Source organism: Mercenaria mercenaria, chromosome 4 (assembly GCF_021730395.1).
Source record: "Mercenaria mercenaria strain notata chromosome 4, MADL_Memer_1, whole genome shotgun sequence".
Lineage (NCBI taxonomy): Eukaryota > Metazoa > Mollusca > Bivalvia > Venerida > Veneridae > Mercenaria > Mercenaria mercenaria.
The window spans coordinates 90,841,150-90,866,398 of record NC_069364.1 but is presented as its reverse complement, the minus strand read 5'-3'; the positions used below and the strand labels follow the sequence as shown (position 1 = coordinate 90,866,398).

Below are 25,249 nucleotides of genomic sequence, written 5' to 3'. Positions count from 1 at the left end.
CACTGTTGTTTTGGAGATATTGAACGTGTTGGCAATTGTTATCTAAGAGCACATTAAGCGATAAATTGAATGATTTTATCCTTTTGTGTCTGAAAGAAGAATTTCTTAAACATGTCGTGTATTGGCAGCTGGCACTCCTGATCGTTGCAAAGACTCAATCGTTAAATGACATGATTTGATCCTTTTAAGAAAGGTACTTTTTTCTTCAAAATTTGAATTACCAACTACCTTCCAGTAAGCATTTGGATATTCGCGCGAAATGAAAACTGATAAGCCTATAACGTTTGCTAGACTGTGTTTTATTTTGAGTTTAAAATGTAATCGAACATGCCAATAAATTTTAAATAACCAACTGGCAACTAGTTGGTTATTCGAGTCAACAACTGCCTAATCGTCCTCTTAGATAGTGAAAGAAATAAGTAAAATGTGGTGCACGTTTGTGAAGTTTACTTTCGTTAAAAGCAATACTTTTCAACATACTGATGAAATTTAGGATTGGGTTAAAAGAATTATTGTCAAAGTTTAGAAATGGTTTAAACGAATTATTGACAGAGTGTCTAAACAATAATTATTTGTAATGCATATTTGAATATCACTGTTTTTGAACATAGTAATTAATTTCGACCAAAGCATTTTGCTATCACTGCATTTCCATAATAGATTCTTTGTCGATTCAACACTTCTGTTAGAAAATAACACCATAGAATTGACGATTTTGCATATCTGTAAGATTTTTGTTTCTCTGAAAACTTGTTGTATATACTTGTAGTGTACAGCGTACTGTCTGGTGTCAATAATATGTAATAAGCGGCTAAGATATATACTTCTCTACTTAAGATTTCCAAAGGTAATATTCCGCTTTTCTACAGCTTTGTTATTATCCAAAATGTTGTTTGTTTTCAAGACTTGGTTGTATAGACATTTATTGTTTGATTTGCATCACCAATACGTTTTCTTTAAAGAGGGTCTGTGGATTTGATGGTCATACTCCTGCAGCACATTATATTCAATTTTGAAGAAGTTATTAAAGTATCGTGTTTTATGAAATCTGCATTCTCAAGACCGAGATAATGTTCCAGTTTTAAGAAATCATATCATATTTTTTTTTCTAAAGCAAACGTAACGGTTATATTTCATACTATTTTGGTATTTTCTTTATTGTATTTTGTTCTTGCGTATTTTCTTTTTTTCAGTTACTGAGTTGTAATTAATACTTTTCGCTCATCATACAATGTAATTTAAAAATCAACTTTTCAACATAGTCATGACATCTTCTCCCGTTATATTTCGTTAAATCAACTGCAACAAAAATTAAAATAGACGATCTTTATCACAAATACGGCATGAAATTTTCTCAATATAAATATAGCATAAGAGAAAGAAACGAACTATAAAATGAAATGGTAAGAAGTAATCTAGGGAGCCCATAACATTTGACATACTGTACTACCTCTAATATAATGAAGGCAAATAGAAAACGATCCTTCTTCCTTTAGTCATCACTCCTCTTTAAATAAAAAAAGACTCAAGAAAATGTTTTTCTTTCTTTTATTTTTTCAAGAGGAAATATGAATTAAGACGTAAATATTTATTAACTTAATTCTTCTTTTTTTCTACATATACATGCTAATTTCCAACAAATGATACATAATAATCCATTGATATTGCAGCTGAAGGTAGTTCTGCATACTATTAGAAATGACATATTACGCATTAATAACAAAGTGTTGATTCGTGAAATAATACAAAATAAACATAAATCAGTATGAAATGTGTGGGTGACTTTCATCACTCTGGCACTGGCATATGTAAACAACGCGCAGACCTATACCTTTCATTTACCCATTTGTTAAAACCCGAAATGATTTTAAAATTTTGACAAGTTTCTTTTACATTTGAACATACGATTCTATCCTTATTAGGCAAGTATTATTAAAATATCCAGAGTTTTAATAGGGTTTATTTTAATTCTATACTGTTATAAATAATTTGACCCTACTATGCAGAACTTCCTTGACAATGTTTATGTTGAAGACCAAAATTGGGTAACATAAATGGAGACTAAAAATTAATAGAAAAAATATCGTGCAATAATTTCTATAGTTTTATAGAAACATGGCTGCTGTGGGTTTCGTTTTGAGGAGGCTGCGTTTTTGGTGCGTGGCATTCCCTGTTTGATATTTGTCTTTGTTTTTTCTGATGTGGATAAAATTATATAGAATGCTTGATAAGTGAACTACGTGTATTACTAATGTTTGCTTTAACGAAATTATATGTTGTACGTTAGTGATTAACTAAAGCAATGAGGTTTTTTTTTTTCTTGTCAAGCATTCTGTAAGACTTTCGTTGAAATGATTCCTATTCAAAAACAGTTTTCAGCGCAAAAGATTTCAAAACTGAACTTATTCTATATCATACATACAATCTAGATCAAAGTAACGATGAATAAAGTGATATCAGGGTATGCAGGCTGTAATTACGATCCGTCCGAGTATTGTCACAATATGTTTAAAAAGTTGTGTATGGCGGAAAACAGAATGGACGGGTCTATTTCTTATATTTGAAGTGTATAGCTTGCTACGCGGCTATAAATAGCACATAAGGCCTGCTTGCCAGGTGCAGACAAAGGCCTAACTTAATGTATGTTGTTGCCAATTATAAGAGTGTAAAGAATATAGATATAATCACAGAAAAGGTAAACATCAAAGAAAACGCATCAGTTACCGACACATGTATAAAAATTGTGTCCCAACTTGAAACTTTTCTCAAAACTGTAACTGTGTCATTATAAACATTTAGATATTTCCTTTTAGAATGATGTAGTTATAGGCTTGAGAAAATGTCTGTCGAGATTGTTTTTCTAAAATATGCTTAGGAACATGTGAACAGAGTCCTTACACAAGAAAACAACTACAATGAATAAAATTAAAGTCGATCATCAAATTGAAGCAACATTCTGTTTTGTTCGCATTATTCTGTAGATTTATTACGGTTTTCTGATAGAAGAAGTTTTTCTAGTAATCTATATGTATGTTTTATAACAAATACATATATGTATAAACATCGGTTTTCGTTGAAATCGTTCGTAATGAAATATTCAGCACGTAGGCATAGGACGTAGTACCATTCCCTGTAAAGAAACAAGAAAATTTGCTTTAAATTAACTGCGAAAAACATAAATATAATATAATACAATACAATAAAATTTCATTTTAAATCGACTCGTTCATATTTTACGTTAAAAATGACAGCTTCTAAAAATGTTACATTTTTAAGTTTTGCTAAAATAGTCGTTTTACTGTATTTTTACAATTTACTAGAAACATACTCGTACCTTACATATTCTCTTACCGTCTTAATTTAAAGAATAGTAGATAAGGAGGGAAATTTATAGGAAATAATACGTCAAATACATAAAGTCACAGCAATATTTTATGTTTACAACATATTAACAAAATAGTATATGTATAAACTTTTAATTTTTCTTCGTCTTTAAAGTTTGACTGCAGAAATTCACTATTTATGCTAAAGTTCACTAACTCTATAAAAGACAGAGCCAGACACTTTTCTGATTAATTAACCGCTTAGACTTTTTCTTTTTATATGACATCACTACTAGATGACGTTACTTAATGATCTGGTATATGTTTCTAATAATCACGTAGAGAAAGTTATCTAAATGGTAAGAAAATATTTCTACCACACCAGTTAAGTTGTGGTAATAAGAAAATCCCATTCTCAGTAGAAAGTCGATTTTAGATAAAATCTCAACATCGGCCCGCGACACAGAGCTAGGTACGAACTCTTTGTTTATAATTATTACTTTGAAGAGGTTAATATAAAGTTATTCTTTTTGCGGTCACCCATATTAATAAATTTTACCATCATTGGAGGCAAACTTTGCTGAGTGTGACTCCTTGTCACAATTGATTTCTCTGGCCGTGGCTTTACACACATTCTTCTTTTCTTTGTTTGCTCATGCAATGGTCTTTCATCTGTTTTCAAAGAGGATGGTTTTCTTTCTTGTTCTTCTTTAGTGGCCTTTCTTTTGCCTTTTAGGTGAACGTTTTGCGCTGATACAGAAATCTTCTTGGCTATGAAGAATGATCCTACAAAACAGCCATCAAATGTTTATGAATATTCTTTCCTAAAACCTGTAAAACATATATTTCACTATATCTGTGTCAAAATGATACATTTACATATTTGCAGTTTACCTCAATTTTACCCTGAAAAGAAGATAAAAAAACAGAATGCTCCAAATACCAAGTATTTTCACTTGCAGAACAGACTACCTATCTCTAAGGATATTTTTACATGGTGAATAACATTTTTTATAAAACAGAAAGCCATGCCAAAATATCCCAAAATACGGCATACTAAGAGTGATTCAGGTCATTTCTTGTAGCTGCGGCACTTGCCCTTGGTCGACCGCAATAAGACATAGTTAAAGTTCCTCCGTTTAATGCGAAATATTGATAAAATGTCGATTGATGGAATGCAATAGATGGCATAATTTTAGAGGCGGGATATGTCACATGTAATTAGCGCGATTCATAGATTTGCAAGAAGTCCCAATGTTGTTTATACCCGTAGTTATAAACGCACGGAATAGCATTTATTTCTTAAAAAAGGATATAATGTAATAAAAACATTTTTCGAATTATCTTTAAATGATTAACTCATTAAATGTATTGAATTTAGGACATCATGAAATTGAAATGAAGATATGAACAATCTGATTTGTATTTAAAGATATCTAAAAGGATGTAGGAGCGTTTTTTTCCAGAAATCCGCCAGTTTGTAAAATGTTTCGTCGAATATTTCTCTGTAACAAAATTTTATGCCAAAAACAAATGCTGACAATGTATATTTAAGCAAACAGATTCTTCTTGTTGCGAAACAAGAATCTTCACCTTTAGTTTTAATCGAGATTTCCCTTAAATTGATGTAAGGTGTGCAATGGGATAGGGCTCGGTAGTTTCAAATATATATTTAAGTAGATCAGCTTTGGTTCACTGATATAAATAATGATAAGCTACAAGTGAAATAAAAGTTTTCAAAATAGCCCTTTATATTATTATTGGAAAGTATTATTTAAACAAAACAAGGAGCTGCGTTCAATAAATTGTTTAAACAAAACAAGGAGCTGTGTTCAATAAACGCTTGATGCCCCCGGTAGCATACTTGTCGATACAAAGCAACCTAAGTCCAAAACGAGATCAAGGTCAAACTGAGGTCAGGTGATGTTTGAAGATGAGGAATGGTCACAGGTTACATCTCTATTGGTTTAAACAAAACTGAAAGCTTATTTGAAACTCTCTCCTTTAATACATCTGTATCAGTATCAATTCATTCTTGTAAGCGGTATTGATGCTAAACGAAACGGTCCCATTTGGTTAACCAAGAGATGGCCCATATAAAGCAGCCTAAGTCCAAAATGAGGTCAAGGTCAAGGTCAAACTAAGGTCAGGTGATGTCTGAAGATGAGGAATGGTCACAGGTTACATCTGCGTTAGTATCAAGTCATTCTAGTAAGGAGTATTGATGCTAGACGGAACGGCCCCATTTGGTTAACCAAGAGATGGCCCATATAAAGCAGCCTAAGTCCAAAATGAGGTCAAGGTCAAGGTCAAACTGAGGTCAGAAAATGTCTGAAGATGAGGAATGGTCACAGGTTACATCTGCATTAGTATCAAGTCATTCTAGTAAGGGGTATTGATGCTAGACAAAACGGTCCCATTTGGTTAACCTCGTACGGACGGACGAACGAACGGACGGACAGGACAATCACTATATGCCTCCCGCATCAGTAGATGCCGGGGGCATAAAAAGGATTATTTTTTAAACAAATCTTTTAGATGCGCGGTGACCCAAAACTTTTTCCTTTCCATTTTAAAGCGTTTTCGGTTGTCATTAATGCAGCAGAATATTTTCAAAATCTTAAAAACATATTTTTTGTCGATGGAGATATGTTTTTTCCCCCAATGAAAAAAAAGGGTAGAGTAATTATGTCATCATGTAAAAGTGAAAGAGATTTGTTCCCTATAACATAAATTGGGATAGTATATGTTTCATAAAGTACCCTCATTTTTTCAAATTATCATAATTTCAAAAATGCTCAAACGGTTGGTGAAAAACGCCCTAAAATAACAAGAATGCCACACTGTCACAAAATACGCCCGTCTAAATATTCAGTTACGTATCATAAATGTAATAATATTGATGTTGTATGAAAAAGTAAGATGGAATCAAGGTATTTGTGAGGTTCCATGTGGGATGAAATTGACAATCGGATTAAAACCGTTTGAATGGACAAGGCTAATTTCGCAAATTTCGAGTAATCCAATAGTGCCTGGGACGATTTTGGTGGTTATCGAACATGGTATTATGGCCACATACACTTTCAGCAAGTTTGACGAAGATCGAATGAAACTGTTCAACTTAGAGAGCGGACAAGTCTAAATTCGAAGTTTTTTGAGTAATTTAAGGGCCATAATCCAAGAGTGCCTGGGGCGATTTTGGTGGTTATCGAATTTGGCCGAGATATTATGCCCACAAACATTGTCAGCAAGTTTGGTAAGGAACGGATGAAAACTGTTCGACTTCGAGACCGGACATCCTTTGGACGCCGACCGAATACCCAACCGCCCACTACGGGTGTTCACATAATACGCCCAATTCTTTCAGAGACGGGCGTATAAAACAAGTGTGGTGACCTGTGCTTTCTCTGCTCTTATTTGTCTTAGAAACTAATGTTCTTCAAGATCATGGAATATGAAAAAATGCTTAACTGTAGGAAAACCTAAACTCATTTTATGATACTATTTAAATCATTTTAGGATATTACAATGTACGTTGAATGATATCTAAATATGAATAATACTTCGGTTTAATACACAGTATCTAAAGTTATCACAAAATACACTTGATGGTATCATTAAAAGAATAAATAATATCAGAATATAGTGAATGAATTATAAAATGACACACCTTATAAAAATCTTTCACAGAATATGTGATAGTGATATTTAGCATGTTATTTTCCTTAAATCAGATGCGAAATTATCACGTTTGTTCAAGATATTAAAAGACCTTACCATCCTTTTGAAGCTGAAATTTATCTGCTGAGACAAGAATTTCGTCCACTTGTAGTTGCAAAAATGATGCTATAATATGCTGCTTATTTGTTCTGAGCTGATTCATCAGAAAGTCTGCATAGAACTTGGGAAGCATCACGGTAATCAGGAGGCTTCTTGTTTCTTGCACACCACTGATTATGACTTCAAAGAGTGGAACACATAATATGCGTGAAACTTTCCATCGGAAGGCTTCAATATCTTCGTTTGATGCAATTCTTCCTTTAACATGGAACTCGACAATTTCAGAACCATCCGCTAAAATGAAAAAATGCAATATGATTAGAAAACTGTCAATGAATTTTCGTTGTTGAGCAAAAATGTACAAAAACAAAGATCCAGTAATTGTCACGTTCAAAGAAAGAAGACCCTAACACCCAACACACTTAAAATAATGCAGAAGGTTGTGTATGAATTGATATAAATATGACATATATGTACATAAAACACACGGACGAAGCAAAACATATACAGAATAGTGTATTTCCTGCTAAGTAATTCACGGCTAAAGAAAAAGCAAGAAAAGTACATCACAGAAATTCTCATGTATTATGAACCGTATACGCATTTTTCTCAATGACACGACAGAATACAGAGGAAGCAATACCAATAGTTATCTTGCAATTTGGCAATACACATTTTTCAAATGGTAATTGATGGATGTTTAAATTTACAGAATAGTATTCAAAAAATTTATTTTTGGACAGTAAATTGCGTAAATGTAGGATAAAACAACAATTTTTACTACATAGATATATTTATTGTTAACTCATCTATCATTTCTAAAGCAATGTTTCTTCCGCTATCCTGGTCAAACGTCATTATAAAAATAAAATAAAACGATTACCAGTTGTTTAATTGTTCTCATACAATGTTTCTGTAGTATTGATGAAATCAGGCACTAAACTGTGGTACGTCTATTCTTACACACATGTTTTTAAAATAGAACATTGTCGAAAACATAGGTCTCTCTACCAGGAAATGTAAGTGTCTTAGAAAAAACAAAACCAGATTTTGTATTTGCAAAATGCATTTTGCAAAGATTATTTTGTAAATCATATGCTAAAACTAAATATATTCAATTAAACATGTACCGAATACTACAAAACATTGACTCTTATATGCAGGGATCATAGTGAACACAACACTTAATATATTTCCGCCGCTTACATTATTGATATCTTCCGTATACAGACAGATTTTATTGAACCCTGTACATAAATTAAAAGTATAGGGTTTCAAAACCTTCAAGCTACAAAGCTTTAAAATAAGTTTCATATTTCTCCTAAAACACACAAATCAAAACATACGTCGAGAGACACTTTGAAAAAGGCCAATCGTTTACACATACGTTCCAAATGCGTCTATTCGTATATATTCGTACTTGCCGTAGCTATCCAGACACATTCGTCAGCATCGCGTTTTATCTGAAACATCCAGATTACGTAAGGTAAATCGTTTAAACACTTGGTTATGAAATGAAAAACCGACAATGCTTTTGAATAGCCTCACTGCCATTTAAAAGTTCTTTATGTTATTACAGAAAGATGTAAATACTTGTTTAAGGTAGAACGCGACACTTTGCGAACTTTCGAGTAGCGTCTTGAAATTTTGCATGTGTAAATTGACTATATTTCAAACAAGATGCAGTTTATTTTATACCAATAGAACCAACCACTTTTTGTACACGAGACGTCAAAGTTGACCACCAAAACCCGTTTTTGAAACTGACGTTGCCGCGTATCCTTGACAACTGTTACTGGTACTGCAACGGCACCAGCAAACAAATTTTCTTAAATTATACATTATTCGACCAGAATTAAATTTTCCTTTATGGTGATGTAAAAATAACATTTTATGACTTTTTGAGTGGATGCGGCAGCAATTAATTTCCCTTTTTATAATTTCTTCCATATGAACAAACGAAAGACCATTTTCATAATTAAAATTAAATTAACCATTTCTCCTATAATTTTTAATAAAAAGATCACTAGTTTCTTAAAGTTTATCTAGTTTAATTTAGTTCAATTTACATAAAAAAAAATCTGAATTTAATTTGCACTGCAAGAAACGATTTCAATATGATATTTAACAACGCACTATTCTTTAACGCTAGTTATGTGAAATCTTGTTTATATAATTCTTAAATTTAGTCCATTTTACATAATTTATTTCTCATTTAAATAGCATAGTCAGAAAGTATTTCAGTATCATACTTAACAATTAACTTTTTAGCGGTTGATATTTTAAAGGTGGATAATCAGATTTTGGCTAAGTAACGGATTTGTTTTAAACTTTAACATCTGATCATTTACACTCATTTATGTTCAGTTAGCGCTTAATACAAGTTAGGTTTTCACTGTAGATATTTTTAATAATTGGTTTTCCTATTGCAGTTGCCCAACCAAGATCGAGTTATTTTATCATAAGTATAAATGTGATAAACATACTTTACCTAAGAAAATGTATAACTAACCGGTATATTGTATTATATTCGTAAAATAATTGCATTAACAATTACATATATAGATTGAATTCAATAGAAATGCAAGTTTGAAAAATTATTATTACCTCCCTTTGCCTATCTTGGTTGCGCAACCAAGATAGAATGGAAAAAAATGAAATTCAGAAGCTACATGCATTTTAAAACCCACCTTTTGATTCAGAATGTTAAATATTTGGTATATCTATCCAATGCGAATGTAAAACTCGGAATTATATGGAAATAAAAAGAAATACCAAGCATTTTAAATATTTTCATATTAAAGGGGAGTAATTACAAATTTTTATGAAAATCAATAAAGTATACATTTCTAACAGGGATCTAACTCTAAGTAATGGGTATTTTTGTTTCTTAAATAAATCTCTAACAGAATATACAAAAAGTAAAAAATGTCACTAAATTTTGCTTAAATGTGATTGACCACCTTTAAAGTGTATCTTATTATAAATTATGCTTAATTTAGTGCATTTTACATATCTTTATTTAATTCACAAAGTCAGAAATTATTGTAATATCAAATTTGACAAAACACTTTTCTTTAACGGCGGTCATTTGAAAGTTTATTTAATTTCATATGATTAATATTTTAATCTATTTTACATAAATATATTGCTTAATCTAATTCGTATGGTCAGAAACTATTTCAATATCAAAATTCACAAATTTGAAACAGTAAAAAGAATAAGCTAATTATATAAAACTTCCATCAAGGTCTCAGAGTTTCGTGAAATCATCTCGCGTCACTCGCAATGACCGATTAGTGTAAATCATTATCGTGTTACCTGTATAATTTCGACTCCGAGTTCCGTCAAGTAATTTCTCGGAGAGACACGACGAAATTCCGCTAAAGTGGTAAAACTTTAACAATCGATACTCCGAGTTAGAATAAGGCAGTACTCGGAGGAATTCCTCGCTATGCAAGACTTTACCTTCGAGGAAAAACGGAAAGTGGGTTTTCCGCGTGAGCTGATCTGTATATATTGATAAAGCATTTATCCATGAGGTTTGAAGTGCGAAGCTTGAAATATGAAAGTCTGAATTAAGTAGTGTCACCACCGGTCGTTCGTTGTGAAAAGTGTAACCAATTCCGTACATAAACTATATACATTTACCAGTTTTTGTTGTTTTCTTAAAAATGTGCAGAACTTTGTCTTCCCCGAAATGATAAACGTATTTCGTTACAATCTCTAGAAGTTCTTCCTTTTCGAGTGCACGTAGAAGTTGTTGAAGAAATATTATGTTATGGCAGTCGACAAATCCTTTCTCTATCAGTGCATTAAACATAGCCCTGGGATTTTGTACGTCATCAGTAATAATACCTAGAAGTAAAGAAAGTTTTAACAACATGTTTACTACAATTTTATGACATTTTTGTTAAAACACACATGGTGGAGTTGTGATCAAGTATGTATGAAGTGCTGCGATTTCTGTTGGATGACATATTCATTAAATTTTGCTTTAAAACATATAGACCAGTAATTGGTATCCATATACGGATAGACTGCGCACAATTCATTGCCGATTTATTGTTGTACTGTTATGAACAAGATTTCATGCTCAGTTTGTCCACTGAAATGCATTTTGACATTATCTAAGCTTTTAATGGAACCTCGAGGTATCTAAATGATATTTCAAATATGGACAATCTATATTTTTCAGAAATGGTGAATCGCATTTATCCAAAAGAATTACAATTTAATAATTTGAATTCTAATACCTCAAATTTAGAAGCGTCATTTTTGGACTTAATTAACAATCGAATAGAAATTATTAATGAAATAATTAAGAAACGAACATTTTTGATTGCAGTTTTGAAGTTGACAATTCCCCCCACTTGGACGGGAATATCCCTCGAGTGACATCATACGGTGTCTTTATATTACAACTTATTCGTTTTGCAAGAGCTTGCCTTTAATCATAGAAATCTGAATATTGTTTAAAAAATATTACAACAGGGTTACTTGTATTATAAACTACAGAAGGCTGTTCCTAAATTTTACTACAGATCGTCCAAACTTTTAAAGAAATATAACACAAACCTTAAAACACTTCTAAAACTTGGTCTCACACACCCCGTATAATATAAGAACTACGGAAAATTTAACATAATAGATATTTCAAAGAAATATTTGTAAAATGTGTTAGTACATTTATCAAAAGTGGTAAAGCATAGTGCATGTTTTGACCCTTCTATATCTGCAACTGTATACATGCACACAGTGGCTGAGAAGATGTAGACAGTAATACACACGAACACAATAATAACAAAGAAGTAACAAACAGACACAAAACATGCATGACGAAGGAGCATAGTAGGGCACTGCCTTTGGAACGGTTAGTGGCACAAATGTACAGGGAAGTTTAAACTACAATCCCAATACACGAAACAGTAACTACAGGAACACATTGTAAAACACATACTATTGCTCATGATCAAAACCGTGAAAAATGATGTTTTTCTTCTTTAAATTTTAATTTGACAAACTTCTTTGACTATTTTCATTCCCTATAAAGTTTATTGCTCGTTTTATGATCTTAGACTAGTTAATTTTTATCTACAACATAATTGTACTTTCAGTGTACATCCAGATAACAAATGTGTCTTTTCATTCTAGTTTTAAATAAAGACTTTGCCAGTTAGTTCACATATCAAAGTCTCATTTCATCATTTACAGACAATTACGTCATTCTTTGTTGTGCTGAGCCTACGGTGCGTACTGAGACAAAGTAATTGAATCTAAGTAAAATGATAATGGCAAAATAAACGGCAGTGAACAAAGTTTTCTTGTTCGATTAACTTGGATATTTTACTTCGTAGCTTTATGAGACACTTATATATTGATTGTCGAGGAAGAACCCGTTCGTTCTCAGACAGAACATTACTCAAAATGATATTTTGTCCATTTGTTTCAAACTGACAATATACTACACACATTGCATAACAATGTAGTGCACTGAGGTGATGCCAACCAAAGTAGAAAAAAGGATAGCAGGTTAAAATCTTGGGCAATGAAGGTTTACCATATCTATAGTTTGAACAAGGATTAATTCACGATATACTTTTTATACGATTAAAGACAATCAAAAACATAATCAAGTTTTAAAAAGTCAAAAATTTACATTGAAGTTATTTCAGAAAATATTTGGTGCACCCGCCCACTTAGCTGAATAGGGAAAGCGCAGATCGACGGATCGCGGGGTAGTTAGTTCGATCCCTAGGCGGGACGTATGTTCTTCGTTACTTTAAGACATTTGAAAAAGGAAATATAAGAATTTCATTCTAAGTATGTCTTAGTTCCAGCAGACCAACAGACTTAGGCCAACAATATTATCATCATTTGACGCCTACATTATATTAATGTTTTAAAAAACGAACTAAATAGCAACTTATACATTGAGTCCTTCTGTTGAAAATAATTTGGTCACTGATAACATCACTGAAGTTTCTAATTTAAAAGTTCGTATAGACGATCAACAAATTAAACTACAAACCATGTACTTGATTCCTAAATGCATAAACAACCATATAAAGCCCGCTTCATCGCTAATTCAAGCTCTTGTACAACTACAAATATTTCAAAACTATTAACATCATGTCTAACTGCTGTGAAAGCCCACGTGGAAAGATCTGGCGAAATCCTGGATAAGTTTAAAATTAATAATTACAAGGTATCTACAGTCAGTACATACGATTTTTCTACTTTGTATACCACTTTACCACATAACTTAATAAATGACAATCTAACTGCCCTAATTCAAAAGACTTTTGCCAGAGAGAATGCTACATTTCTCGCTTGCAGTTTTGATAAAGCTTTTTTTACTAGCAATATTATTAAACATTATACAATGTGGACCTGTGACGAAGTTTGTAAAGCCCTTTCCTTTTTATTGAACAACATTTACATCAGGTTTGGGAATGCAGTTTTTAGACAAGTAGTTGGTATTCCCATGGGAACAAATTGTGCACCCCTTGTCGCAGATTTGTTTTTATATTGTTATGAAAGAGACTTTATGTTGAGCCTTTGTCCAGATACGCAAGCAGATATTATAACTGCAATTAATAATACATCACGCTATCTGGATGATATTCTTAATATGGATAATCCGTTTTTTGGTCAATTGGTGGGTACTATTTATCCTAGGGAGCTTCAGTTAATTAAAACTAACAATTCGGATACTGATGCTTCGTTTTTAGATTTACATCTCTCTATTTATGACAATATTATACATACCAAAATTTATGACATGAGGGATGATTGTAACTTTAGTATTGTAAATTTTCCCCATTTGGATGGGGATGTACCTCAGGCTACATCTTATGGGGTATATATTTCTCAATTAATTCGGTTTGCCAGAGCGTGTAGTCATGTCAAGCATTTCAATGAACGTAATCTATATATTACAAGTAAACTTCTTCAGCAAGGCTACCGTTATTACAAATTGCGTAAATATTTTGCTAAATTTTACTATCGTAATTCTGATTTAGTTTTAAAATTCAATAGAAATTTAAAGACACTTCTGCGAGAAGGTATTTCTAAACCCGTTTTTTATGGGGATGTGGTTTACAAACTTCGTAAGATTTTGGGTCATGGTAATTTTCCAAATGTATTTGGTAAAATTATAAAACGTTTTATTAAAAGAGGTTACGACCCAACTGTTTTGAGACATACCGCATGTTAAGTGTTCAACCCGTTTACAGTTGGACACTACGCTTCCCTCTTTGATTGTGTCTGACGGAAGAGGGGGAGGACTCTATGATAAGCAGTTTTTAAATCCTACCAGGACTGAACTGTTTTGATATATGTCTTCTGGCCTGTTTCGTCGGGCCCTTAAGGGTGTTTCTCTTGTTGCTCTGTCTTCTGAAAAGGCATTGAGTACATGCGTTTTTGGTTCTAAAGGTTTGCTTTTTATATTCTTATACACGAGCATTTTTGTGTTTTACATGCTATGCCTTTTTGTTTCCATTACGTATGTAAGAGATTCACCTGGAGGGGATTACTTTTATTTACACTGTCCCGTGTCTTTGGAACATGGTGGGGGTAAGAGTGAGGTTGGGTGCGCACCATAAACCGGTTTAAGCTCCCCAGTGGTGTTTTTGCCATTGACCGTTCCAAGGCGGTGCCCCACTGTGTTCCTTTGTTTGTTCGTATTGTCCTCTTTTGTAGGCTTTGTGTGTGTGCGCGTGTATGTGTGTGTGTTCCTTTGTTTGTTCGTTTTGTCCTCGTGTGTTGGCTTTGTGTGTGTGCACGTGTATGTGTGTGTGTTTGTGGTGTGCACGTCTGCGTGCTGTAGGTTTCGTTTTTGGGAGGCTGCGATTTTGGTACGTGACATTCCCTGTTTGATATTTGTCTTTGTTTTGATAAAAGACATTGTCTCTGAAATCATTCGTCCTCCACCTCTGATTCATGCTGGGACGTTGGCAGTTACTTCCGGAGAATAGGTTTTACTGGTACAGAATCCAGGAACACTGGATAGGTTAACTGCCTGCCGTTAAAAAACTGAAATACTGTTTTAAAACGGCGTTAAACCCAAAAGATAATACGTTAGGGTGGATTTCTTGGAAGCACAGAGCACCACAAATACAGCCTCAGAGCCACGCATTTGCAAAGTAGGAACAACAAAAAGAAGCTGTAACGGAAAAATATTACAGACGGGCTGCTTCAAAAATCATGCAAAATATAGATAGAGGAAGGGAAGGAGGGGTAGAATGGGGGAGGTGGTTGAAGGATGGATATACAAAAGGGAATGCTTAATTACATTTACACTACAACGTAAACCACAGCAGCGCAGACACTCATGTACAAATGACACACCCACACCCACATACACACCCACACCCACACGCACACGCACACACACACACACACACACACACACCAAACAAATTTGGTGCAGATAGTTTTATTATTGAATCATTGTAAACTGAGGTTTTAAATTACATTTAAGAAGTAACAGGGAGACCATTTGCATAAAATGGCAAGTCTTTTGGCAAAGATAAGGTTTGTTTTATGAGCAATAATTGATTTATTTGTATAAAACGTATTGCAGAGATTTCCTTTATAACTACTGTAAACCTTTTGTGTTCATAATAACGGTAGAAGAATGTAGACTACTATAAATGAATGTTTGAACCCAATAGTATAAGATTTAGTACGTAGAGACAGGAAGCGTTAAAGTGCGTTCTCTATCTAGAGAAATATTTTTGTTTGCATCTAAATTGATGTTTGCATTTCTAGAGAATGCACTAAATTTAAAAGTTTATAATAAAGAACTCTGACTATTCGATTACAAATTACATGTAATTAATTTTTTGGTGGCTGATTTCTGCCATTTCGTGTTGGCATGTTGGCGGGGCGAAAACACCACAACACGAAAACACGAAAACTCGACAAAAACCCAATTTGTCGTGTTTTCGTGCCGGCGGGGCGAAAACACGAAAACACGACACATTTTACGCGAAAACTCGACAAATTTATCTGTCGAAGTTTCGTGTTGGCGGGTATAAATATGTCGTGTTGGCGCCCTTTATTTGTCGTGCTGTCGTGTCTTCGTTCTTTCGCCCCGCCGACACGAAAACACGAAAACTTGACAAATACCTAATTTGTCGAGTTTTCGTGTTTTCGTGTCGTCGAGTTTTCGCCCCGCCAACACGAAAACACGACAAATACACAACATAACTGAATGCTAGAAAATATAACTTTACGAATTAAACTTGACTTATGTTCTATGTATATTTCGTCCGAATACCTTTTTGTTACATAAAAAGATATCGAAAGACGAAGATCGAATATCAAAAAAAAAAATATTTTCTCACAATTTAGACCCAAAAATGCACCAGAGGCCACCATTGCATTTCTAAATGTAAAAATTGTCCGTAGAAATACCATCTTACCACCCCTCACGTACCTCACAATTTGGACAAAAATGCAGCAGGGACCACCATTTCATACCTATATTTCAAAAATGGCAAGGGAGAGACCCTGTGATTCCACTGTCAGGAGCGTGTTGACCCCCGTACCTCAAACTTTGGACTCAAAAAATGCAGCAGGGGCCACAATTTTATTCATATATTTCAAACATATTCCAGGCGGACACGCCCTGACCTACCTGACATGAGGGGTTACCCCCTGCCGTACCTAACCCCACTCGGCTTGCCGATGCCGCCTTCATTCTTCAACAGTTGCCGCTCACCGCACCCCAGTGAAATATTTCTAGAACCGGGTCTGTTATACATACACTTTGTATTTTAAAAACGATAACTGACATCTGACATATTATTGTACTGTTTTATAATCTCAGATCTTTAGTGAATATAAATAAATTCTGAATTGACGGTTCGTTCGAATAGAAAGAGAAATGCTTCTAAAACCTTATGCCACTGGTTTCAGAATAAGTTAACTCTACGTTTTATAAGAGATGTCTGAAAAGCATTTGTCGTATTTTCGTGTTGTCGTGCTGGCGGGGCGAAAACACAACAACACAAAAAAAACGACAGATAAAGGGCACCAACACGACATATTTATATCCGCCAACACGAAAACTCGACAGATAAATTTGTCCTGTCGGCGCCCTCTAAACGTCGATTTTTCGCGTAAAATGTGTCGTGTTTTCGTGTTTTCGCCTTGCCGACACGACAACACGAAAACACGACAAATTATGTTTTTGTCGAGATTTGGTCGTGTTGTCGTGGTTTCGCCCCGCCAACACGAAATGGCAGAAATCAGCCACCATATAACTGTAACTTATATATAGTATGTAATACGTGGTTATTACGCATTGTTCAGTAAAAACAGCGATATATTTAGTCTCAATTTGGGGAAGAACATACTGGACGAACCGAAAGGCTTTTATCGTTTTTTAACAGAAATCGGAATCAAATGTACTGTATTGTTTAAAACTGAATATTTTTCATCCAATACGGAAATATATTGGACGGTCACAGAGTACAAATGCGAATTTCTGATGGAGAGAAAAATACTATAGAATATATGTAAATACTTAATATGGTATAAAAAAGCAATAAGATATAATTACTCTAACATATTGGTAAAATTTACAAAACAGTGACACCCACAATCATTTATCAAAGTTGATAGTTACTATCCGAGTCTTTAATATGCAAAATCCTTTCACCAGGAGATTGTTTTAAGAATTGCAAGACGGCGCATGCCTGTAAGATGTTTGGACTTGGAAATGTATATATTTCGACATATATTAGTTAGAAGAAATGCAATTAATTTCAACATTATTATATCAATAATGAAAAGTAAATATTTGTTACCTTTCAAACGGTATTTCAATTCGTTCAGGTCTTCCTCCGTAATTTTTTTGCAGATATCCGTGATAAAATTGTTGAATGTATAGCTATCTGGCATAAGAGGTACACTATGTACTCTAGAACTCGAAGCCATGACTGAAAGAAAACGAATCAACAGTTTATATAACTATACTACTAGTTAGTTAAGTTACCCATATACCGCCTTTAGATGTTGTTTATTTAAGTGAGACTTAAAATGATATATTGAGAACATCAAGATACCATGATTTAGAAGGATTTTTATAAATTATAAATACGGTGTTGTAAGTTGATTTAAATACCTTGTATCATTTATATGCTAATTGCCGGAGGCATTCAAGGATAAAGTCGGCAAAAGAATTTTGCTGCATCTAGACTAATGTAGAATTTTCTTGACCAATATCAGAATCCTTTGCTTTGATGGGTTAATCAACTTGACAGAAAGCGTTAGAATTTCTGATTAGTTCAGCCAATTATCCATGCTGGCAGGAAAATAATGTCATCTTGATTTTCTTAAAGTTTCGTCAAAACTTTGATAACCTTACTGTTATTACTCTATTACAAATACAGATAATATATTATTTAGTGCGCTTTACATTACAGGAACTTGTGGTTATTACAAGATGTTAAATTTAACGGGACGGAATTTGAATGTACATTGCCGTATAAGTAACTTACTAGCACAATATCTCAACCAGCATACAATTAGTTTGACTAGAAATAAAAATAAAACCCTAGAAGCTTTTGAATCACTAGTGACCCCAACATTTCTAATTACTCGATTAAGTTCTCAGTTTAAAAGCAATGTATTACTTACATATATGATGGTATAGTGATTTTTCAATTCAATTTGCTGTTATTGTTTGCATAGTCATTATTTTCATGAAATTTAAGATTTTTCTGGCCTCCCTTGGTGTTCTTATTGTTTTCATCTGCACTTACCAGAGCGATCCAGTGGTGAACAACCCTTGGTGTCAAATTATGTAGGAAATAAGTCAGTTTTGTGAAATAATAACAAAGAATTGTCAAATTTTCTGCTTTATTTTCCGGAAGAACATACATTTGCCCGCTGTGTGAAACCGCATACAGTGCGAAACCGGGAACACTGACTCTATAGTTACAACCAGCCGTCAGTCATTCACCTGTAAGCGAGGTACGAGGAGAAGAACTTTACTTTCGATTTCTCTTGTGATGATAAATTACTAAAGACTTTAAAATTAGAATAGATCATTTTAATTTTGGGTAAACTACTGACTATCTTCTATTTAATATGTGCCTTCTGATATTCAGTGCCATTTTTTGAAAGACGTACTGATAAATGGTTTATCTTTTCAGCGCGCACCTGTACTGTAGAATATAGGTCAAAATCCATGTTATACAGCTGAATTCCGCCTTTGGGTTTACGGAAGTAGTTTTATATCATTGGGCAATTATGTCTGTTTCATATGCAGACAAAAGGTATAACTATACCGTTTAATTAACGCTTAATTAACATGAAATAAGTATCAAAATCAAAGATGAAACTCCACATTTAAACCAGCATACAGCACTACAGCATTCATAACGCAGTCACACATATACCACTAAGCACCCATAATCCTTTACAACTGCATACATTCATTTCAGAAGTCACATTGTCAGTGAAAGACATTAATTCTTGTTACTCTTGTCCGATATCCAATTCACTTCACCACAATACTGATATAACTGATACACGTATATAATTTTCATAAATGAAATTCGTACCTGAAAATGGGAAGGTAACACATTATAAGATATAGGAATTAGTAAAGACATATTTCAAGCATTTACAGGTAATTATCACTCTGCAGAACGTTACATTACTTTTTATAGTTTTCTTAGAAAAGATCATTTCATCTTTAGTTTATACCAATAAATCATAGATGGAAGGAGTCCAAGTTCGTGCATTTAGACTGAATCGATAACATATTACCGCCTACTCTTTTTATGAAAAGCATGATCTACTAACAAAGCTTGTGACTGTCAAAGGAAGTGCATCATTGTAGACTTAATTTTAAATTATATCAACAGTGTCGTAGTCTTGTTTATTTCAAATCGTCCGATAAGATTGTTTTAAGTTTTACGAATCCAGTATTTCCTAGATGATTTGAGTTTTACAAACCGTAAATTTAATTGTTATGATTGATATGAGTAAGGCAAATTATTCATAAATAGTTTGTAGTAAGTAAGTATGCCTTACTAATTTCAAACATACAAACAGACAAAGTACATGGCTCAAACGCTTTATTTCTATAAAAGTGAAAATATATATAGGTGCATATTATCAATTTGTAAAAATATTACTTATCCTAATTAGACATTGGGGTCAATCAAAATTGTTAGTTTTTGATGACATTGAATAAAACGAACATTTAATTTTACGCCTTTGGTGCAGAAACGTGTTGTAAATGTACTACAAACAAGGAGCTGCGTTCAATAAACGCTTGATGCCCCCAGTGGCATCCTTGTCGATAGATTTTGCACCTAAGTCCAAAACGAGGTCAAGGTCAAGGTCAAACTGAGGTCAGGTGATGTTTGAAGATGAGGAATGGTCACAGTTTACATCTGTATTAGTATCAATTCATTCTTGTAAGGGGTATTGATGCTAGACGAAACGGTCCAGTTTGGTTAACTAAGAGATGGCCCATATAAAGCAACCTAAGTCCAAAATGAGGTCAAGGTCAAGGTCAAACTGATGTCAGGTGATGTCTGAAGATGAGGAATGGTCACAGGTTACATCTGCATTAGTATCAAGTCATTCTAGTAAGGGGTATTGATGCTAGAAGAAACGGTCCCATTTAGTTAACCTCGTACGGACGGACGAACGAACGGACGTTCTAACGAAACGGTATTTATGTGACATCCCCATTGTTCTCTCTATTGTTCTATCAGTCACATAAAAAGAAAAAGGTCACATAAACAGAACGGAATGAATGACATCAAAGAGAAAGTACCGTTATGAAGTCACTTAACCATCATTTCGCGGGCACGGACGGACGGACAGGACAGTCACTATATGCCTCCCGCATCAGTAGATGCTGGGGGCATAAAAAGATGTATATCTGTATTATTTAATATCTAATCTATTGAACTATCCACGATGTTTGATTTTATGTTCGTTTAGTATTTAATGATTGATTTGGCAACCCATGTTTCTTACTAATTTTTCACCATAAAATGGATCTTTTAACGATCGGTGCATTATTCATTTGTTGAATTTGATTATGTTTGCCTAATACAGGTTTCATAGGAACAGTTTAACGTTGTGAGACGTAGTAGTGTTCAACTCAATCAATTAAGCGGCATGGGGAATCAACCTAAAGACAATTTCTAGGAGACAGGCATATTAATCCCTATCCCTTTAAATTCAATATACATAGCTCTAAATGTTTGAAATATTTGTGTCTAATAATATTAAGATTGTAAAATGTACGATTCTTGTTTAATGAAAGTTGACATAACAATCAAACGCATTCATTTATTTGGAAAAATTAGAGAGGCAATAAGTTACCGCAGCTACATATCAAGATTTGAATGAAACGACCTTATAGGGACCAAAATTCGAGAGTGAAAATGTCAAATAAAACAAAAATATGTAATTACAACTGACGGAAGAAAAAAATAAATGTAGCTGGAATAAGGTAAAGACACAGTTCAAATAGGAATAACCAAAAGCACACCCCAAACAAAGCCCTACTACTCAGTTTATATAGATGAGTATATGCCTAATATGGGCATAGATGTACATAGAAACGCAACACGTAATTTTCCATAGCAAGTTTTGAATAAGAGTAACGACAGTATTTAACTTATCTTTTTTTCCAAACACGGCAGGCTCCGTAGCCTCAGATCCATTTTTTAAACTATTTCAGTTTGCTTAGTTTTGTCCATTGTTTGCTCCTTTAGGACAACCCCATTATTTTAACTGGGGACCATACACCGGTTTTCATTTTTCATGGAATACACACTAATGTTCCATGTACACCGCCGTATGAACACATCTGTGGATGTCTCTAAAACATTTTTGTTGTTGTTGTTTGTTGGTTCTTGTAACATGTGTAAATGTTGAGTTCTGCTCAACCCGTGGCTAAAGGGCGCAGGCGGAAGCATGCATTTCCACTACCGTCCATGAACAGGCTCAATCAAAACGAGCCTGCAACATTTTCATTTTTGTCGTGTTGAGCGACCTGTGAATAAACCACTTTTTTCTATTTTATATAAGTTAAAACGATGAAAAGATTTTGTAAAGTTTTATTCAAATCTTCCTTTGAATCAGCTCATTTTCCTGAACTGGGAAAACAAACACATACCAATAGATAAAGTTGAATGAAACAATAAGGAAATATTATTGATTTTTTTTGCACGATTTCTTTTCAATCCTGCGCAATTTCATTGGATTTTACTTATGTCGATTCATTTCTGCGCAATTTCATTTGATGTATTTAGCTTGTAACTGTTATAAGGTGAGTACATCTATAAGAACATAATTTGGAGGCATAGAATTCCACCAAACAAAATAAGAGGAAATTTGGTTTGATTTGAGCTCTTCGGAAAAAATGAAAAGTTTAACACAACTCTCGTCCCCTACAACAGGATAAACACTCAATACGAAGCTTCCTTCACCTTCACACCCCAGTCCCGACACGCACGCACAAACATATGCACTCACACATGTGTACGCATGCATCATGTGTTGGTCAGTTGTAGATTTGTATAATGGATACATTTTCTTTCGGTAGGAAGTGGAAGAATTTTGCGACGAGAATCGATTTTTCTATCAGTTTTTTTTTTTAAATGAGAAGCATTCCGAATTAGATATGCAAGTGAGTGAAAGGTGAAGCAAAAAGTACTTGTTTAATATCTTATATAATGTTTGAAAATGTTGAGAAAAATGTGATTGATATTTAATTTACGTTCGCAGTACAGCCACTGCCGGCATATTTGTAATCTCTTTTCCAAACATCGGTTTTAAAATCAAGAACTGATGTTAGAAAACCACCCTGGTCTATTTCAACACTGGTAACAAACGTGAGCAGGTTAAAAAAAGTCGCACTGGATAACCTTTTTTATGTATTCTTAGTTTCATTTCACTTCAGGGATTTTCCCGTGTTTTTGTCGGTGCTGGAAAAACGCACAGCAAATATTCAAGTTTATTCAAATTTATAAGATATTCGATTAGACTAGTATAAATTTTCATAATTCCTGATGTTTCTATGACATTTTCTTTAATGTTACTCGAAAAGTACTGCAAAGTAAATTGCGCAAAATTGTGTTGTATGTCCTAGCATTAATTAACTGCTAATCATTTAATCAAAAAACTTCGTTTCAATTCGTTTTTTTTTTGTTACCTCTTCACTTAATTTTGTAGCACTAGAAGTCAGATGATTGATTTTATAGCCGATGGTTTAAGACAAACCGAGTTATAAGAGATATATCAATTAAATCTGTATACCCTCTATGATTTAGTATACGATATAATAAAGTTATAAACATCAAATTGAAATCATTCAAACTTTTAGAATAGTGTTAATATCTTACCTCATATCACTAAACCTTTTCTCTGGCAATGCTGGAATGGAACGTTTTATATATTTCTAAATCATCTAAGCTGATAAGAACAATTTTTAAACTCAATTCTTTGTCATAAATTTGTTACCTTTTTGTACTTAAAAACGGTCTCATAATATCGTTTTTGGTATTTATAGATAACCGATATACTGCTGATTTCATTTTTCAAACTTGCTTACGCAATACTCTCAAATTGACATATATTGTCCCCCTTAAGAACATTCCGTACAAGTTCGTATCATGTAGTCGTATAATACTTGTCATTATGGAAAATCGATATGTTTTAAAAAATGTATAATTTATTGAAACACTACTAATTATACTAATTACAACATGATGGTTATGCGAATGGCAGCGTATTACGTATAAAAAGGCAACATACGTTTTTATTATGGAAGAAGAAGTTAGTTTTAAATGATTTGGCAAAGAAAACAATTATTCTTTCTTTCTTTTTTCTTATTTATATTTCATGTGCTTTTCTTGGTTCCAGTCAAAACGGCTATTTCATTATCCTTAAATTTACGGATGGCAGATTTAAATGACAAGATGACAAGAAGTTTGCTTTGTTCGTTGGGATTTAATTTCGAGATTTGATACAACCACAAAATCCACCAAACTTAGTGCCTAATTTATATTATTGATATAACGGAATAACATATTCATTGATATGGCCTAATGGTGGCGTTAAACGTTTTAAGAATTTGTATTTGATATGATCTCCAAACGTGTATGTCTTTTTGTTACATTTAGAAGGTATAGTTACGGATACCTTTTTACAAATGTCTCAGATTATATTGAAACAAACAGATATCCCCTTTTCATATACTTTCTAATGTTCAAACTCCAAGAGGAAAAGCCACATTCAAACCGGCATACGACACTACAGCATTCATAACGCAGCCCTTTATAACTGTATAAATTCATTTCAGAAGGCACAGTGTCAACGAAGGACACCATTTTTGTTACTCTTGTCTGATATCCAATTCACTTCACCACAATACTGATATAACTGATAAAAGAAGTGTTTATAAATTACACGTCTACAATTCCAATAAATAAAATACGTACCTGAAAATGGGAAGGTAAAACATTATATGATATACCAATCATTAAAGACATATTTTTACAATTAATTATGATTATCACTCTGCAGAATTTACTTTACTCTTTATATTTTTCTTAGAAAAGATCATTTTATTTCAATTCATACCAATAAATCATAGGTTGAAGGAGTCCAAGTTCGTTTATTTAGGACAGAATTTATTAAGGATTACAGCCTACTTTGTATATGAAAAGCATAATCTATTAACAAATCTTGTGGCTGTCATAAATCATGAAGTGCATCATTGTAGACTTAATTTTAAATTATACCGATAGTGTCGTTGTCTGTTTATTTTAAATCGTCCGATAAGAATATAATTTTTAATTTTACGAATAAAGTATTATCTAGATGATTCGTGTTTTACAAACCGTACATTTAGTTGTGATGACATGAGTAAAGCAAATTATATTCATATTATGAAAAGCAAATTATGTGTAAAACATCATTTTGCAGTAAAGTCTTCGTAAAATATATTACAGCGCTGTTATCTAATCAACATAATGTTATAATAAGTGACTATACTTACAAATGCCATTACGGATGATCAAGTTAAACTTACACATTTATCGAGCGAGATCAGTGATATAGACCTGCCCAATGTTCTTATATAAAATAATAAA

General features: G+C 33.3%; 1 protein-coding gene across 1 annotated transcript; it reads right to left on the bottom strand.

Annotated features, from left to right (window-relative positions):
- Window positions 1-1,534: 1,534 nt before the first annotated feature.
- LOC123553575 (uncharacterized) lies at window positions 1,535-23,623 on the bottom strand. The gene is made up of 6 exons (XM_053541929.1): window positions 23,498-23,623; window positions 17,924-18,055; window positions 10,755-10,961; window positions 7,101-7,397; window positions 3,883-4,109; window positions 1,535-3,130 (listed from the first exon to the last, which is right to left on the bottom strand). The coding sequence occupies exons 2-6, from the start codon at window positions 18,051-18,053 to the stop codon at window positions 3,098-3,100; spliced, it is 894 nt and encodes a 297-aa protein (XP_053397904.1). The 5' UTR covers window positions 18,054-18,055; window positions 23,498-23,623; the 3' UTR covers window positions 1,535-3,097.
- Between the last annotated feature and the right edge of the window lie 1,626 nt (window positions 23,624-25,249).

Excerpts from the sequence above, each read along its gene's own strand:
- LOC123553575 (XM_053541929.1), bottom strand. The coding sequence starts at position 18,053 with ATGGCTTCGAGTTCTAGAGTACATAGTGTACCTCTTATGCCAGATAGC. Across the intron at positions 10,962-17,923 it reads ATTGAAATACCGTTTGAAAG|GTATTATTACTGATGACGTA; the intron begins GTAACAAATATT and ends CTTTACTTCTAG. Across the intron at positions 3,131-3,882 it reads AAAGTTTGCCTCCAATGATG|GGAATGGTACTACGTCCTAT; the intron begins GTAAAATTTATT and ends GTTTCTTTACAG.